Source organism: Pristiophorus japonicus, chromosome 4, assembly GCF_044704955.1.
Source record: "Pristiophorus japonicus isolate sPriJap1 chromosome 4, sPriJap1.hap1, whole genome shotgun sequence".
Classification (NCBI taxonomy): Eukaryota; Metazoa; Chordata; class Chondrichthyes; family Pristiophoridae; genus Pristiophorus; species Pristiophorus japonicus.
In genome coordinates, this window is record NC_091980.1 from 197,089,845 (window position 1) to 197,109,103 (window position 19,259).

General features: G+C 43.2%; 1 protein-coding gene across 4 annotated transcripts in view; it reads right to left on the minus strand.

The window, feature by feature from the left end:
• Window positions 1-19,259, minus strand: part of ryr3 (ryanodine receptor 3) — a 561,329-nt gene that overhangs the window by 256,675 nt on the left and 285,395 nt on the right. For all 4 annotated transcript variants that reach the window (XM_070878983.1, XM_070878984.1, XM_070878982.1 and 1 more), the window contains exons 35-37: window positions 17,281-18,088; window positions 13,195-13,395; window positions 2,117-2,219 (exon numbers count right to left, since the gene is read on the minus strand). In XM_070878983.1, the coding sequence (XP_070735084.1) occupies window positions 2,117-2,219; window positions 13,195-13,395; window positions 17,281-18,088 (1,112 nt within the window). The remainder of the gene's footprint in view (window positions 1-2,116; window positions 2,220-13,194; window positions 13,396-17,280; window positions 18,089-19,259) is intronic.

The following is a 19,259-nucleotide window of genomic DNA, read 5'->3' on the forward strand; positions in this document are numbered from 1 at the left end:
GTGGGTTTGGTTGCATCTGAGTAACCCACTCTGGAGAGGGGAGTCCATGATTATAATATCTTAATGAGGCTATGTTCCTCCAATTTTTTGAGCCATTTGAATTTAAAGGCTGCTGGCCGGGTTTCCCAGGGCTCGGGAAACCCTGCAGCTAAAGGGAGGTGGGAGCTGCCAGCTACAACAGGCAAGTGCTTTTCCAAAACTGCTTGGGGACTGGTTTTCCCCAGCCTCTCAAGAAAATCTTCTGCCATGATATCTCTCTCCCATTGATTGGCCAACCCTCTCCGTGATCTCTCCTTCCCTTCCTTCTGCCTCATTGTCGCGCTCCAAGCCCCCTGCCCCACCATACCCCAATCTTCTCCGGTTGCCGGGAACCATGCCCAACAGTCTCTGGTTGCAGCCTTCTACCACTGGCTTTCCCGTTCAACAGCTGACTAGCCTCTCAATCTGGCCAGCTGCCGGGCGGGAAATGGAGTAAAAAATTGCCTATGAGATCCTGCCATTAAAAATCGGCAAGTTGTCTTGTACCCGGCAAGCAATATACCTCCCTGACTCTATAAATTAATCAAATAAGCTCGAGGAGACATGGTTTCCCATGACACATTGATAGGCAAATTTAACTAACCCCGTTATGTTGTAATGCCTTTCTTTCAAGTCCTTTAAAGGACCCATCAGTAATCTGATCCAGAGGGTGACAACCTGAAACCTTTTTTCCATTTTGGGGTTGCGCACAACAGGTTCTCTGTTCTTTATTCCACCTCCCTCCCACACCACTACCCCGCAAACACACTTCCTCCCTGTAAATATCGAGGCCTCAGTGTGGAATATGAAAGTAACTGGAATCATTAGCAAAAGTGTAGATTGGATTGGATGATGAGTGGAGGAGGTTACTGATATGAATAAAGCACAGGGAACTTGTCTTGCGCAATCCCAAAATGGAAAAAAAAGTTTGAGGTTGTCACCCTCTGGATCAGACTACTGGTGGGTGTGGCAACAGTCCTTTAAAGGACTTGAAAGAAAGACATTACAGCATAACGGGGTTAGTTAAATTTGCCTATCGATGTATCATGGGAAACCATGGTCTCCTGGAGCTTAATTGATTAATTTATAGCGTCAGGGAGGTATTTTGCATGCAGCCAACAAAGTACCGAGAAAGGGAATTCATTTGAGTATTCCTATTGCACTGTATGATTTAGATGACAAAGATAATTTAATGAGGGAGTACCACATGCAGGTTCATTCATAGATCCATCAGTACTGCTAGATCTGGATTTACAGACCCGAACAATCATGCCCAGGCATTATGAGACCCGTCCTCACTGTCATCTGCTCCAGGGACCTCTGGACAACTTCACAAACTGAGACACTTCTTAGTTTGCTGTGAAGGTCACCACTGCATTAAACATCTATGCATCAGGATCCTTATAGGGAACATCTGTTACATCAGCCAGTCTGCTATCCACAGATGCAAAAAAGCAAGTGACAGAGGCCTTGCTTACAAGGGGAATCCTTCAGAACTATTCATGTAGAAAGGAGGCAACAGCTGGAGAGGACACGGAATTTTTTTCCACGTGGTAAGCTTCCCAAGGGTCCAGGCTATTATAGATGGCACTCATATGGCCGGTTATATCCATCATTGTGCAAGGGTACTGCAATGCAGTATGTATGTTGCATCTGTTGGCAGTATTACCTTCTTTATATTCATACTAATTTCTTTGCCAACATCAACCAATGGAACACGATGGCTTTTAGTTGATTGGTTAATTGAGTAGTCATATAGAGATGAATCACAGAACGATGTGTAACCTGTAACTTGCTAAAAGCTTATATATGGAGTCACTGACATTAATAGAAAATCTGAAACTTTGTACTATTGACCTGATGTACTGCAATTTTATAACTTCTGCACCAAACTAGTTCACTGCTCCTTTTCATTTTTTAGCAGTTATTTTCTTCATTTCATTAGGTATATTTTCCCATAACCCAAATTCATTGATTTATTCATTTGGCGAGGGGACAAGGTAATACAACTCTCACTCTAAAAATAACTATCATTACATGGCTCAACTCAGAGCAGATGAAATGGCATACCCTGGGTCCTCAGTGTTTCATTACTCACCGCAATGTGTTTGAAGGTCATCGTGGAAGTCACATAGCTCTTCACGCATGTTTTCAGGGCAAGTGGATTCGTCATCATTCCTAAAGTTCAGCAACATATTAATCTGCAAGAAAATATCAGAACTCAAAATTAAATGATTGTGAAAAAATAAGTACAGGCTATGAAAATACAACTCTTTACTGGCATTGCATAATTCGGCTAATAACACAATTTACTTGCATAAGTTTGTTGCCTTTATTTTTTTCAGATACCATGCAAGTACAATTCATTGAGGCGACACTGGTTTTAAGAAAGGGGAAAACGAATACTGCTTCTCATCTTTCCTAAAATGATCAGCTGCTGTCAGTACAATTTTGAAATGGGTGCATATTTGCACTCTTGTTAAAAATATGGATGATCCCTTAATTGTTTTTATGCATTAATTGTTTATCTTTGTACTGCATTACCCTTCAGTTTATGAGCAGAAATAAAATGGTTTGCTTTTTGGTGCTGTTTACCCAATCTTATTCTTAATTTGTCCAGGGAAGATTTTCCTTTCTTAGCTGCTGTACGCAAAGCTGGGTGGAGAAGATAATTTGCCCATAACAGAGCACATCTAGAATAGAATCATAGAATGATACAGCACACTCAGCACAGATGGAGGCCATTCAGTCCATCGTGCCTGTGTCGGCTCTTTGAATGAGCTATCCAATTAGTCCCACTCCCCTGCTCTTTCCCCATAGTTCTGCAAATCTTTCCCCTTCAAGGATATCCAATTCCCTTTTAAAAGTTACTATTTGAACCTGCTTCCACCATCCTTTCAGGCAGTACATTCCGGGTCGTAACAACTTGCTGCGTAAAATGTTTTTTCCTCATGTCACCTGTCATGTATTCAACTGTCATTGTAACCCATGTATAAGCTGACCTAAGTTGTACACCTTGAGAACACTGACCACAAGGAGTGAACTTGTGGGAGACACTCCTAACCTGGACTTTCAGGTATAAAAAGGGAAGCTCCACCCACCTTCATCACTTGAGGTCTTTGTAATAAAGGTAACTGGTCACAGAGTGACCTTCTCTCAAGTATGGGCCTCGTGTGCATTTATACTGTATAGTAAGGACATATCATTGGCGATGAGAAACTGGGATTTAAACCACGCGAGCATGGCCACTCGCAGCACAGAAGAGAGGTACTGTGTTGGTGATGATTGGAACGACTTTATTGAGAGACTACAGCAAAGTTTTGTCACTAAGGAATGGTTGGGACAGGATTCGGCCGACAAACGCAGGGCTCATCGCCTGACGGTTTGTGGATCCAGAACATACTCCCTGATGAAGGACCTTCTAGCGCCAGAGAAGCCGGCGGACAAGACATTCGAAGAGCCCAGTAAGTTGATCGAGGAACACCTTAAACCGGCGAGCAGCATGCACATGGCAAGACACCGGTTTTACACGCATCGGCGGCGAGAAGGGCAAAGCGTTCCAGACTTCGTGGCAGATCACCGGCGACTGGCAGTCCTATGTAAGTTCCCAGATGCATGCAGAGCGGAAATGCTGCGAGGCCTTTTTATTAAGGCCATTGGGCACGCCGGGGTTTTCAGGAAACTGATTGAGACCAAAGACTTGACCTTGGAAGCGGCGGCTCTGATAGCCCAGACATTTATCTCAGGGGAGGAAGAGACCAGAATGATGTATGACAAAAATCTTGGCTCAAATGCGGCAAACAACCAGGGAGTCAACATTGTTAACGCGGCACACAGTTCTCTAGGTAGACAAGGGCAATCGGACCTAGCATGTAGTCGAACCCAAAGGGGGAATTCAACAGAGACAATGGCTAGCTGAACAGCGATTCATGCCATCGCAATGGACAATGCGGCCAGTAATGGGGCCATCAACACCTGTTAATGGTGCGCTTAAGGACAGTTACAGAGACAGTCAAAGCCGATCGACTGGTAAGGGACCTTTTGTTTCCAACAACAGGGCCTCCAGCTCATGCTGGAGTTGTGGAGGTAAACACCCAGCCAGAACTTGCAGGTATCAGCAATATACCTGCAGAAACTGCAACGTCAGCGGTCACTTGGTGCGTATGTGCAGGAAGCCTGCAGTCAGGTTGATGTATGAGAAGGACGGGCCCGAATTAAGCCCTACAAGGGCAAATGAATACTGGGGGAAATTGCTGGAAGCTGAAGTTCAGCGAGTTCATGTGGAGCACATATACAGTTCATATACCAGGATGCCACCAATAATGATTAAAGTGCTCCTCAATGGCATCCCAGTATTAATGGAGCTAGACACGGGAGCCAGCCAGTCCCTGATGAGTATCAAACAGTTCGAAAGGTTGTGGGTGTCCAAGGCCTATTGACGCACAGCTGCGGACATATACAAAGGAGATCATTCCGGTGTTAGGCAGCGCCACGGTTGTCGTGACCCACAAAGATTCGGAGAACAGATTGCCACTCTGGATTGTCCCGGGGGACGGTCCCGCACTACTGGGCTTGCTGTTATGAACTGGAAATGGGGCGATGTCAATGCAATTTCTTCTGTGGAGCGAGTATCATGCTCACAGATCCTGGACAAATTTGACTCATTATTTCAACCCGGCATCGGCACTTTCATGGGGGCCAAGGTAGTGATTCACATAAACCCGGACGCCAGGCCAGTACACCACAAGGCCAGAGCGATGCCGTACGTGATGCGGGATAAGATAGAATGCGAATTGGACCGCCTGCTGAAGGAAGGCATCATCTCGCCAGTCGAATTCAGTGACTGGGCGAGCCTGATTGTGCCGATGCTCATGACGGATGGATCGGTCAGGATATGTGGCGATTACAAGGCCACCATCAATCGGGTGTCACTCCAAGACAGTATCCACTACCGAGAGCGGAGGACCTCTTTGCGACGGTATCCGGTGGCAAACCTTTTTCAAAATTGGACCTGACCTCAGCTTACATGACCCAGGAGCTGGCGAGTGAGTCGAAGAAGCTGACCACCATCATGACAGACAAGGGGTTGTTTGAGTATAACAGATGTCCGTTCGGGATTCGTTCGGCCGCCGCGATCTTTCAGCGAAATTTGGAAAGCCTCCTCAAGTCGATTCCAAGGACGGTGGTTTTTCAAGACGACATCCTCATCACGGGTCGCGATACTGAAGAACACCTCCACAACCTGGAGGAGGTGCTATGCAGACTGGACCGGGTAGGGCTGCGACTGAAAAAGGCGAAGTGAGTCTTCTTAGCTCCAGAGGTAGAATTCCTGGGGAGGAGGGTAGCAGCAGACGGGATCAGACCTACTGCATCCAAAACGGAAGCGATCCAGAGAGCACCCAGACCCCGTAACACGACGGAGCTGCGTTCGTTCCTGGGGCTCCTGAACTATTTTGGTAATTTTCTTCCCAAATTAAGCATGCTGTTAGAGCCGGGTACACATGTTCCGATGCAAAGGTCGCGATTGGGTCTGGGGGGACAGCCAGGAAAGGGCTTTTGATAGAGCGCGCAATTTGTTATGTTCCAACAAACTGTTAACGATATATGAAACTTGTTTTAACGTGCGATGCATCGTCCTCTGGGGTCGTGTGTGTGTTGCAGCATGTGAATGCCAATGGTCAGTTACAGCCGGTAGCTTATGCCTACAGAAGTCTGTCCCAGGTAGAAAGTGGCTACGGGATGGTAGAAAAGGAAGCGGTAGCATGTGTATATGCAGTAAAAAAAAATGCACCAGTACCTGTTTGGCAGGAAATTTGAGCTGGAGACAGATCACAAACTTCTAACGTCCCTTTTGGCTGACAACAAGGCCATAAATGCGAATGCATCGGCCCGCATACAGAGGTGGGCACTCACGTTAGCTGCCGATGACTACACAATTCGGCACAGACCGGGCACTGAAAACTGCACTCAGCAGGCTCCCACTAGCCACCACCGAGGGGGCAACCGAGCATGCTGCTGAGATGGTCATGGCTGTTGAAGCTTTCGAAAGCGAAGGCTCACCTGTGACAGCCCGTCAGATTAAAGTCTGGACAAATAAAGACCCGATACTGTCTTTAGTTAAAAAATTTATCCTGAATGGGGACTGGGCAGCCATGTGCTGGGCATGCCCTGAGGAATTTAAACCGTTTCATAGGCGCAAGGATGAACTCTCGATTCAGGCCTATTGCCTACTGTGGGGAAAACGAGTATCATGCCCCAGATGGGCAGAGAGGTGTTTATCAGAGAACTTCACAATGAGCACCCGGGCATTGTCATGATGAAGGCAATTGTGGCCAGGGATAGATGCAGACCTGGAACTTTGTGTTCGCAGGTGCAACACGTGTGCTCAGCTGGGCAACGCACCCAGGTAAGCCCCCCTTAGCCCCTTGTCCCCTTAGCCCGCCAAGCCATGGTCACGCATCCATGGGAAAAATGTTTTTGGTTGTAGTAGACGCCTACACCAAATGGATTGAGTGTGCCATTTTAAATTCAAGCACATCCTCTGCCACGGTAAAAAGTCTACGGGCAATGTTCGCCGCCCATGGTCTATCGGATGTCTTGGTCAGCGACAATGGCGCGTGCTTCACAAGCGCTAAATTCCAGGACTTCATGGCAGGCAATGGAATCAACCATGTCAGAACGGCACCGTTCAAGCCGGCCTCAAATGGCCAGGTGGAACGAGCAGTGCAGATAATCAAACAGGGGATGCTCAGAATCCAAGGAGGTTCCCTACAATGCCGCTTATCACGCCTCCTGTTGGCCAATAGATCCCGACCACACTCGCTCACAGGGGTTCCACCGCAGAGCTGCTAATGAAAAGGATGCTCTATACTAGGTTATCCCTTATACACCCTACAATGAAAGAAATTGTTGAGAGCAGGCGTCAGTCACAATGTGATTACCATGACAGGAATGCGAGGGCGCGATGTATTGATGTCAATGACCCTGTTTTTGTCCTTAATTATGCTGCAGGGCCCAAATGGCTTGCAGGCACTGTGATTGCCAAAGAGGGGAATAGTGTTTTGGTAGTTAAACTTACCAATGGACAAATCTGCCGCAAACACGTGGATCAAACTAAAAGGAGTTTCAGCAATCCCACAGAAGAAGTAGAGGAAGAACACGATGTAGAGTTTACTCCACCACAGGTGACTAAACACCGGAACCAAGTGGAGGAGAACCCAGTCACTGTGGGCAGTCTCGATAGGCCTGAGGCACCGCAAACAGCAGACACTCAGGCCAGCGCCCAAAAACCGGAGCCCCAACTCAGGCGCTCTACAAGGGAGCGTAAACCACCAGAGACTTAACCTGTGATCCCAATAAGACTTTGGAGGGGAGGTGATGTCATGTATTCAACTATCATTGTAACCCATGTATAAGCTGACCTAAGTTGTACACCTTGAGAACATTGACCACAAGGGGGCGAACTTGTGCGAGACACTCCTAACCTGGACTTTCAGGTATAAAAGGGGAAGCTCCATCCACCTTCATCACTTGAGGTCTTGGTAATAAAGGTAACTGGTCACAGAGTGACCTTCTCTCAAGTAATGGGACCCATGTGCATTTATACTGTATAGTAAGGACATATCATCACCTCTGCTTATTTTGTGAATTGCCTTAAATCTGTGTCTTCTGGTTATCAGCCCTTCAGCCAATCCTTATTTACTCTATCAAAATGCCTCATGATTTTGAACACCTCTGTCAAATCTCCCCTTAATCTTCTCTGCTCTAAGGAGAACAACCCCAGCTTCTCTAATCTCGCCAAATAACTGAAGTCCCACATTCCTGGCACAGTACAATTCTATTAAATCTCCTCTGCACTTTCTCCAAGGCCTTGCCTAAAATGTGGTGCCCAGAATTGGGCACAATAATCCAGCTGGAGCCTAACCAATGTTTTATAAAGGTTTAGTAAAAGTTCCTTGTTTTTGTACTCTATGCCTCTATTTATAAAGTCAACAATCCCATGTACCTTTTTAACAACCTTATTGACTTGTCCTGCCACCTTCAATGATTTGTGTACATACACCTCTTGGTCTGTTCCTGGATCCTCTTTAAATATGTGTAATTTTGTTTACAATGCTTCTCATTCTTCCTATCAAAATGAATCACTTCACATTTCTCTGTGTTAAATTTCATTTGCCACGTGTCTGTCCATTTCACCAAGCTATGTCGATGTCCTCTTGAAGTCTATTGCTATCCTCCTCACTGTTTACGAGTTTCGTGTCATCTATAAACTTCAAAATTATGCCCTGTATACCCAAGTACAGGGCATTAATATATATCAAAAAGAGCAGTGGTCGTAATACCAGTCTGAAAAACAACCGTTCACCACTACTCTCTGCTTTATGTCCCTTAGCCAATTTTGTATCTATACTGTCACTGCCCCTTAAATCCCATGGGCTTCAATTCTGAGTACAAGTCTATTATGTGGTACTTTATGGAACACATTATGAAAATCCATACACACATCAACCGCATGAATTCCCTTTAACAAATCTGTGCTGCCTTTCATTTATTAACATATATTTTTTCAAGTGACAATTAATTTTGTCACGGACTGTTGTCTCCAAAAGTTTCCCCAGCCCCGACATTAGACTGACTGGCCTGTCTTTGGATTTATCCTTCACCCCTTTTTTGAACAGGCATATAACATTTGCAATTCACCAGTCCTCAGGCACCAGCCCATATCCAAAGAGTATTGGCAGGCTGTGGCCAGACCCTCTGCAATTTCCACTCTTACTTCTCTCAGCTACCTAGGATGCATTCCCATTCAGACCAGGTAGCTTTTCTACCTTGCCAACCCATTAAGTACCTCCCCTTTATCTATTTTTATCCCATCTAATTTGCCTACTACCTCCTTCTTTACTGTGACATTGGCAGCACCCTCTTCTTTTGTGAAGACAGATGCAAAGTACTCATTTAGTACCTCAGCCATGCCCACTGCCTCCACAAGATCATCTACATTTCGGTCCCTAATCGACTCCACCGACCTGATTGACTGACCTAAAAGTGATAATGAAGCTGATGGATTGTCGTAAAAACCCAACTGGTTCACTATCCTGTCAAACTGGTTTGACTATCCTTTTACTATTTATCTTTATAAAAGATTTTGGGTTCCCTTTTATGATACCCACTAATCGAGTCTCAAACACTCTCTTTGCCCCTCTGATTTGCTTTTTCAGTTCTCCTCAGTAGTTTGTCTCCTGATTTTTCAAATAATTAATTTAAAAAGTGCAAAATTATGATGGCTCAATTACAAGCATATGTTCCTCCCCGGCCAATTTCCCACTTTGCGCTGCACCTGGGCAATGCTTTACACCAAGAACTAAAGAGGAAAATATGTCCCTTAAAATCGTGTCCTTCTGAACTTCATATTATTAATCAATTAGATTCAAATTTCAATATTTACTATTGTAATTTCTGGGGTGATAACCATAACAGCCATGGGAAAATCTCATTTTATCAACCAAAAGTCAAGTTTTATTTTTCTTCATTTTTGTTCTGGCACGGCACTCAATTATTGCCCATCCAGGTTGCCCCGAGAAGGTGACTTCTTTTTTGATACAATTGAGTGTTTGCTAGGCCATTTCAGAGGACACTTTAGGGTCAAAAACATTGGATTAGGACGAGAATCACATATAAGCCAAATTGGGTAAGGCAGTCGACAGGTTTCCTTCCCCAAAGGTCATCAGTGAACCAGTTGGGTTTTTACGACAATCCATCAGCTTCATTATCACTTTTAGGTCAGTCAATCAGGTCGGTGATTGGAGCGTGGGCAGGTACAGCAGGAGCGGCGAGGCCAGGGCAAAGGAGTGGCGAGAGATTGTAGAGGGACGTGATCATGGCCCAAGGGCAGCACGGGCCTGCCCACACTGTGATGTGTGTGTGCACTAGGTACGTGCAGCAGAGGTGGTCTCGAGTCGTCTTTGTTAATCCTTGCCACTGGACCAAGACCTAGCACCAGCCACCACACGTTAAAAAAATCAACGCACAGGCATCTTCCATCCTTCACGATTTAGTTCGGACCTGGAATATTAGGTCCTTCATTGAAAAATCTGTGAACCTTTTGACATGGAAGCAAGTCATCCTCGATTCGAGGGACTGCCTATGATGATATCACTTTTACTGATATCTTTTTGTTTCCAGATTTTTTTAACTGAATTAAATTGTCAAAGTGCCATGGTGGAATTTGAACTCATGTTCTCTGGATTATTAGTCCAGGCATTTGCATTACAAGTCCAGTTGCATTTGATATTGACTCTTTGATAATTAAAGCACAGGATATGGCAATCAGCCTCCTGTTTGATTTTAAATGCTCATCTAAATTACAACTTATTGGTGGGCAGTTTCAAGTTATTACTTCCTCTACCCAAAATGTAAAACAGCTAATATAAAAATATAAGAAATTCTGAAATGAGAAAAACCATTTGGCACATCAAACTTAGTCCTTGTAAGAAACTATATATAATTGACTCCATGATAGACTCTACCAATTTATTTAGCACTCAATGGAGGCAAATATCTACAGATAACACTACTTCAAAAGATAAAACGTTGACATTTTTCTTGAGCCCAAAACAATAAAGTAAAAACTTTAGGATATCATTACAATCTGCATTATTTAGCCCCACTGAATGTTCCACAGTATAATGTTCCACAGGAAATAGCTATGCTTCTATCCTATTCTTAACCAGATAATCTTTCGAGTCCTTTTTAAAGGATTTAATCAGCATAACATTAAGTATTCCACATGTCTACCATAATATGAGCAAAATATTTCTAGTTTCTAGTTTGGTTGAAGCTTGAAAATTTTATACTCATCTTTTACAGTTCTGTGATCACAAATCATATTTCTGCATGTATACTTACTCAACATTTTAATCCTATGAGTTCATTTTATAGCAAATGCTTCTATATAATCCTATTAATAAATGATGGAAGTAGTAAAATTCTTTCAGTGCAGTTTGGCTTTCCTTTACATAGTCAAATATTTATTTTTCTGTACATATTTAACTACATTCAATAAATATTTTAACAATGTCTTGCATCATGCAAGAAATAAATGTTGGCGGTGTAGCACATTGCTGTATTAATGTGCTGTGTAATTATGTGGTAGGATAAAGGTACACATATATGATTCATTACATAGTGAGTTCTCAATCGGCAAGATGTCAAGGACCGAAATCTCACTTGGGTCATCGAGAAAAGCTGCAGAGTAGATACTGAAAACTCAAGTGACAACTTCCCCACTGAGAGTGAAAGGAGAAGAGGAGAAGACATTAGAGAATAAGTTAACCTGGAGTGATTTCACACAGCTCCTATTAACTATTTATATTGCATCATTAGTGGAGCCTTGTTAGCAAATTCCATGTAGTTTGAGGCTGGAGTTATAAGAATGATTTTATTTCCAGGTGTTAAAAGCCTGAATAGCAATTGAAGAATGGGTAGTATAAATTGGAAAACTTCTTTGACCCATTCTGTCCTCAAATTTCATATATGGCTTTTCAGCTGCTCCATCTGACTCGATTTGGAGATTTACTTGCAAATTAATGTCATATGCTTTTACAAAGATATTTCCTACATGAGCTTTGGATGCAGATCTGGAGCAGACTACCTCATAAAAAGCTAGTGCTGGTGTTTTCAGGGCTGACGTTTAAGTGCTACCTATCTTAGCCAGGGACAGCACGGACCAGCCCACATTACGATATGTGTGCGCACTAGGTCCGTGCAGCAGAGCAGGTCTCCAGTCGTCTTGGGTAATCCTTGCCACTGGACCAAGACCTAGCACTGTCAAGCCCGTGTGGTGGCTGGTGTACAACGGCCACCACACGTTAAAAAAATCCACGCACAGGCATCTTCCACCCTTGAGGATGTAGTTCGGGTTCTTCATTGGAAACACCTGTGAACTCACCCTTTTTTTTTGGCGTGGAAGCAAGTCATCCTCGTTTCAAGAGACTGCCTATGATGATGATGACCTATCTTGAAAGGGACAGGTTGATATCATCAAGAAATGTGTTTATCTTTGAGTTTTGACATTCAAAATGATGTTGCAGCTTCAGTAATCATTTCAGAATTCTTTCACATTAAAGTCGTGTTTAATACTGTGACACCCTCTTTTGCAACATGATTTATTTGGAGGCAGACAAGGAGAAGCACACACAAGTCCACTTGACAGTTGCTGAAGTCATATACCTGGACCTCTCCTGAATCACTATCAAAAATGTCCTAATCACAGAGCATAAATCCCCCTCCCCCAATCAAATAATTACTCTACCACAGCTATAATAAAAAGAGAAGTCTCATAATCAAACTAGCAACCTCCTTCTATTCCCATATCACCATTATTCATACATGTTGCCCTTGTGCTTTCATCTTCTGCTTGGCACAACAACAATGCCCATTTACCAACTCCCTCCAAGGCAGACTGCCACCCAGGGTGCTCTTGCCATCCCAGCAATGGCACAGCAGCACAAACTCATTCAAAAGGGACACCTAAATAAATATGAAGACCACTGGCATAAAAATCACAGCTTCTAATATGCATAAAATAATTTAAAAACTTACCACTGTTTATCACAAGCTGCCAAGAGCAAAATTTTACCTGCCCCTTTAACTTTGCTGCTGCCTTTAAGGCCCAGGCAGCATCTGGACTTCCTCCTCCCTGCTCCAATATTGCGTCTAAATGGTAATTCGGTCCAACGGGAAGTTTGGGTACTGAAGATATCGTTCTGGTGGAGCGTACTGCACACAAATTTCCCATGGATACAGCCTGCCCCGGAAAATCCACAACACTCTGTGCGTATTGAAACTGGTGCGAAGTGGCCTCCTGGAGGGAGATTCACACCCAGGCCTATACTGTGCTCAATAGTAAGAATGGCTAAACTGCCATTTTTGTGTTAATGCACACAAAACTACTTTGCATTGTTGTGAAAGTGGCAGTGCAGCTGCCTGCTAAAAGATTCAATTCAAAACTTCCTGAGCACCAGAAACTTCCTATTAGCTGAGGAAGGGTGGTCTTGGATTCAACAAGGCAACAGCACAAGCCTCATTTACTTTACAGCACTGCTACTGAAGTGAAGGATGCTGGGAGTGCCACACAGTAAATGCAACTGATCCATTTACAGAAATAATAGACATCACCTGTTCTTGAGGAGGAGAACGGAACTCTCTGGTCTTCTTGGCAGTCGTGGCTGCAGACATGTTGTAGGCTAGCATAAGTTCATCGTAGCGGAACTTCTGGTTTCTTTGCAAGCTTACAACAAACTTGTCTGCGAAAGCAACAATGGCTTCAACTCGATGTCGAAGTTCACAATCACAGAAGTAGTGCAGCAGTTCACACATCTGGAAAACAAAACAAATTACCTTCTTTTCTAAAAGACCTATTGCCTCTAAACAACAAATATAACTTTAATTAAAATTATATACACATGCACATACATATATATATTGATGAACCACTCAAACATCTGTTTTGCATTTAAAAAAATCATAATTTATTCCGTATCTTTTTTAAATCTTGTAAAATCAAATGTAGTTTGTCCCACGGAGGCAGAGCACACTGACACAAATACATGACAAGCTTTCGGGTGGTGTACTAAGTCTTTGTAATTATAGTTCAGCCCCTTGGGATATGGCTGGCCACCTTCTATAATCTTGACAAGTGAGCCTTAACTGTTTCTCAGAACTATTCAACTGCATCCTGCATTGTATCCAAGCCTGATCTAGTTCAGATATACCCACTTCTACCAAGTGGATAATGATCAGGAGAAGCCATGGGCAATTTTCCCCTCTCTAATCTGGACCATGTGGTCAATTGTAGTGCCTCTGTCTACTGTCTCTGTGACAAAGAACAGACTGGGTATCGAACCTAGGACCGTTCTAGTCTGTATGGCATAGATATTCACTTTCTTGACCAGCTGAACCATTGGAGAAGCTTCTGAATTTCTTATGTATTCCATTTTTAAACATCAGTATGTTTTTACTATGTTTTATATAGGAATCATGTTTGATTATTTTAATCACTTTAGAATTTTCTAAGCTAAATTTGCATGTTGTATATAGATAAATTTGCTACTTTACGACATTGTTTATTTTCCCAATTTTCTCCCTTCCAATCCCCAACTGGCCATTCTTCACATGAGTTAAGACAGCAAGTATCAGCAGCTATTTGATCAAGGGAGCATTGAAGTCAGTCCCAAAACCTTTCTCACCCGATAACCATATACATATACTTTCAGCAGTGTCACTAAATCGCAATTAGGACTAACGGGATTGCTCTTCGAAAGAGCCAGTACAGACTCAATGGGCTGAATGGCCTCCTCCTGCGTTGTACTATTCTATGATTCTATGACTGTGTCTCGCTGCAGTTTCAGGCTTCTGGTTACGAGGTGGCACTGTGGCACAAAGCTGTTGTTGTAGGTCTGCCACCACGAATGGATCCATGGTCTGCCCATCATTTTTTTTTCCACATCATTTTCACAGGTAAATTTTGTTTTTAAATTTTAAGTACTTTTTTTTCATTTTTAGTTGTATGTATCTTTGGCTGCTCTACTGTCCATCTGGTTTTTCCTCAAACCAGTCTTTCCTTGCAGCTAATACAAAAGCAAAATACTGTGGATGCTGGAAATCTGAAATAAAAACACAAAGTTTGGAAACACTCAGCAGGCCAGGCAGCATCTGTGGAGAGACAAACAGAATTCACGTTTTGCCAGAAATGGAAATGTTGGAGATACAACAAGGTTTTAAGCAAGTGCAGGGGCAGGGAAAGGGCAGGGGAGGAAAGAACAAAAGGGAAGGTCTGTGATAGGGTGTATGGCACGCAAGATTAAAGGACAAAAGGTATGACTGTACAAGGCAAAAAGAGATAGTAATGGGTCAAGTAAAGAAACACTTCCTCTCCCCCCGCTTCCTGTAAGGATTCTATTCCATTCTCCCAGTTTCTCCGTCTCTGTCTCATCTGTTCTGGCAATGGCACCGTCCATAATAGTGCTTCCGATATGTCTTCCTTTTTCCTCAACCGAGGATTCCTCTCTGCGGTGGTTGACAGGACCCTCGGATGTGTCTGTTCCCACACTTCTACTCTCGCCCCTTCCCCTCCCTTCCAGAACCACGATAGGGTTCCCCTTATCCTCACCTTCCATCCCACCAACCTGCACATTCAATGAAGCATCCTCCTCCTGTTCCGCCACCTCCAGCATGATCCCAGCACCACATCTTCCCCTCCCCTCCCCTTTCAGCATTCCAAAGGGTCTGTTACCTCCGCAACACCCTGATCCACGCCTGAATCACCCCCAACACTCCCTCCACTTCCCACGGCACCTGCCCATGCAAGCGGAGGAGATGCAACACCTGCCCTTTTACCTCCTCCCTTCCCACCGTCCAGGGCCCTGAACACTCCTTCCAGGTGAAACAGCAATTTACTTGTACTTCTTTCAATGTAGTACTTTGGGGAGACCAAACACAGATTTGGTGACCACTTTGCAGAACACCTCCATTCAGTCCCTAACCGAGGATTCCCCTCTACAGTAGTTGACAGGACCCTCGGATGTGTCCGTTCGCACACTTCTACTCGCATCCCTTCCCCTCCATTCCAGAACCATGATTGGGTTCCCCTTGTCCTCACCAGTCGCCTGTCACTCCGCTCCACTTTCACTCTGACGTCTCCGTCCTTGGCCTCTTACACTGTTCCAATGAAGCTCAATGTAAGCTCCATTAGGCACTTTACAGCCTTCTGGACTCAACACTGAGTTCAACAATTTCAGACCGTAACCTTTGCCCCCATTTTTTCAGATGGTAGCTGTTGATGATTCTGCCATTCCCATTTACACTTCTTCTAGACTCATCTTTTGTTTCTTTACTTGTCCCATTTACCACCTCCTTTTGCCTTGTACAATCATCCCTTTTGTAATTTAATCTTTCCTGCCTTCCACCCTATCACAGACCTTCCCTTTTATTTTTTCCTCCCCTCCCCCTCTTTCCCTAACTCTGCACTTGCTTAAAACCTTGTTACATCTCTAACTTTTCCAGTCAGACGAAAGGTCATCGACCTGAAACTCTGTTTCTCTCTCCACAGATCTGTCTGATGTGCTGAGTATTTCCTTCCATGCAGCTCCTGGCCTTCTGTGTCACAAATTCTGGGCTCTGCCATTCCTTCACCATGCCCAGCCTTTCATTTGCCACTGCTAGGCTGCAGCCAATCGTCTTTCCTCTGCCTCTCCTGTCCTGCTTTGTGCAGGCTCGCTCACATATCTCCTGTTGCTCCTTTTCTCAATTTAATTAATTTCTACTGTAATTCACCATTATAGTTTATGGTTTATTCACAGCCACTGTAATTAATTCCTGAATAAATTTATCACCAGTCCTAAACAAGTTACTACTACAGGCTGAACCTCCCTTGTCCGGGACTCCCTTATCCGGCACCTCCCCTCGTCCGGCACCATTCCCGGCCACTCCGACATGAACAAATTGAAGTCCTTCCTCGCTGCCGACTCCTGCAATCACTGGCCTGACCCCGCGATCCACCGCCCACCCCACCCCCACCCACCCCACGATCTCTCTGTTGCACTTCCAGCCCCAAGCCAGCCAGCCCCAATATCCCCTGGCTCAGTGTCTGTACAATCCAATTTAACGTGACCTCCCCTCTTCCGGCAAAATCCCTTACCCGGCACAGGCCTGGTCCTGAGGTGTCAGATAAGAGAGGTTCAACCTGTATTTTTTAATATTACATTGTAGATCACCCTTATTATATTTGTATTGTTATTTCATAGTTTTTGGAAAAGCCGAGTTAGATTTTCTACTTTAATTTAATTACTACATTTTAGTACAGCCCTATTGAATTGTCTCTTCTTGTTTGATGAATTTTGGCTGACGACTATTCTATTTGCTTCTTGTATTTAATTAGTGCATTTGGGGAAACTCCATTGTATTAAAAGGCTCTTATTAAATTTATACAAACCTATTCAATTAAATGAACAATCAATTATCAAATGACCACTGCTTTGATTTAATACATTTTCTACCAATACTGTTACATTAAATAGCCATTTCTTTTATTTAACTTAAATTTTCAGGGAAGACCATTGCAGTGAATGGCGACTTATTTTTATGTAATAAATTATCATGGGTATAGCTCAGTTCCCTCTATAATAAAATTAAATATGTAGTTGCATAAAATTGCCACATGGTGGAGGAAATGGCATTGAACTGGATTTCTGCACAGTTTTGTACCTGAAGTTTAACGGACTCTGGCAAGCTCTTTTCCAGCAATCCTTTTAAAGGTGTCTGAGCTGTTGGTGTTGCTTCTTCACCAGCCTCTACGGCCTTTTCTTCATTTTTGGTGACCATCTCCTTTTCTGTTTTGTCCTCTTCCACTGTCTCCTCTTGGTGTTCACCAAACAAATCAGAGTCAATCAGAACCAGGATTTTTTGGACATCATTATCATCAAATATGCCAATGATCAGCAAGGTTTTAATCAACTTGAGAATAGGAACAAGTTGAAACTCCACACTTCCTCCAATGGAATCTCGAATGTGCGGTCCACCACCTGTCACAGCTTCTGTGAGCATCTCAATTGCTTTGACCTTAAGAATATCCAATGGAAACTTTGGGCTACATTTGTGTCTATCCTCGCTGGTGTTAATCAAATCTGGCAATGAGAAGTTTAATCGAGGTCTTAAACAGGTGCTGACTCCAACTCCAGGATGTCCATATGCCCGATTGTTATTTGGAAATAATGTTATACTCCTGGTTTCATCAGTAACAGGAATGATGAATTCATTGCTCATAATTAATCTGGCTTTTTTTGCTGATTCTAAGTGAATACTTAAGAGGAGGTCATAGAATCCACTGCGTAGAATCCCCGGCAGATATTTATTCTCAATTGTATACAGCAGTTGAGCTTGATCAATGTGGCTGCAAAGTGCATGGGCCACACGATTATTACCCACAGCGCAGAGAGCACAGTAGAGTTTTAGTGTGTGGTAATGGAACTTCATGAGGTCTTGATTTTCAGCGAGCTCGAGAATATCTAAACACCTGAAAAGTTCAATAAAGATAATAAATTATGGTCTAACAGACAAATAAAATACATTTTGGAAACATGTGAGCCAAAGGAAGAAGATAAAATTCAGTTACATTACAACATCTTAAACTACATAATGAAGAAGGATAAAATATTTTGGAAATGTATAAAGTTAATTTGATGAGGTTTGGGGTGCTCTTCTGATAACTAAGGTTTAAAGGAATTTAGGGTAATGTGGGGCCCTCCCTATTGTATATGATCTATTTTATTAATTATTAAGGAATTGGTGATGCTTCTGGATATGAAATAATGCAACGACCCTTTCTTGAAGTTCACCAATTTTCACTTTGATGACTAGTAAACAAAGATAATAAAATAAAGTGTAATAAGAAGAAGAATTGTTCAAAACGTTACTGGTTAAAAATGCCAGAATTACTTTGGAGGCAACCTACTCTAATTAACATGGATAAATCACTGAAATAAATAAGTGCATTATCTCATCAATTTAATGAAGATACTTTAAAAATCCATTATTTGTAATGGGCGTAATGGGGTGTAGCCAGAAATAAACTAATTAATTCATATTCATAATTTTGAAAAGGACTATTCATAAATTTACTAGGAAAATTTCCTTACTATCTTTTTTAACATGTAACTTTAATTTACAAATATTGAATAAACTTACAACCCAAATTAGATTGGCATGTAAGAACTAGAACCTTTGAATGTTTAACCATGTGAGTAGATTTAACTGAAATGTGTTTTTAGTAAAATATATAAACTGCAATTGATCTTTTCTTTGAGCTGCACTGACATGACTTTTTATTGTTTCTAAAAGCATTTTATTTCAACTTCAAAGCAGATTTGAACCAGGTAATAGAGAATATCTGCAAACCCATGGCACAAATCCCCACCGCACAGAGTCCATGCTAACGCAATTTGCCCGCTGGGTAAGGGATTTTGCCGGACGAGGGGAGGTCGCGTTAAATTGGATAGTACAGACAGTGAGCAAGGGGGTATCGGGGCTAGCTGGCTTGGGGCTGGGAGTGCAGCAGAGAGATCATGGGGTGGGGGGGGTGGGGGGTTTGGAGGTGGCGGTGGATCGCGGGGACAGGCCCAGCGATTGCGGGAGTCGGCAGCCAGGAAGGACTTCAATTTGTTCATGTCAGAGCGGCCAGGAATGGT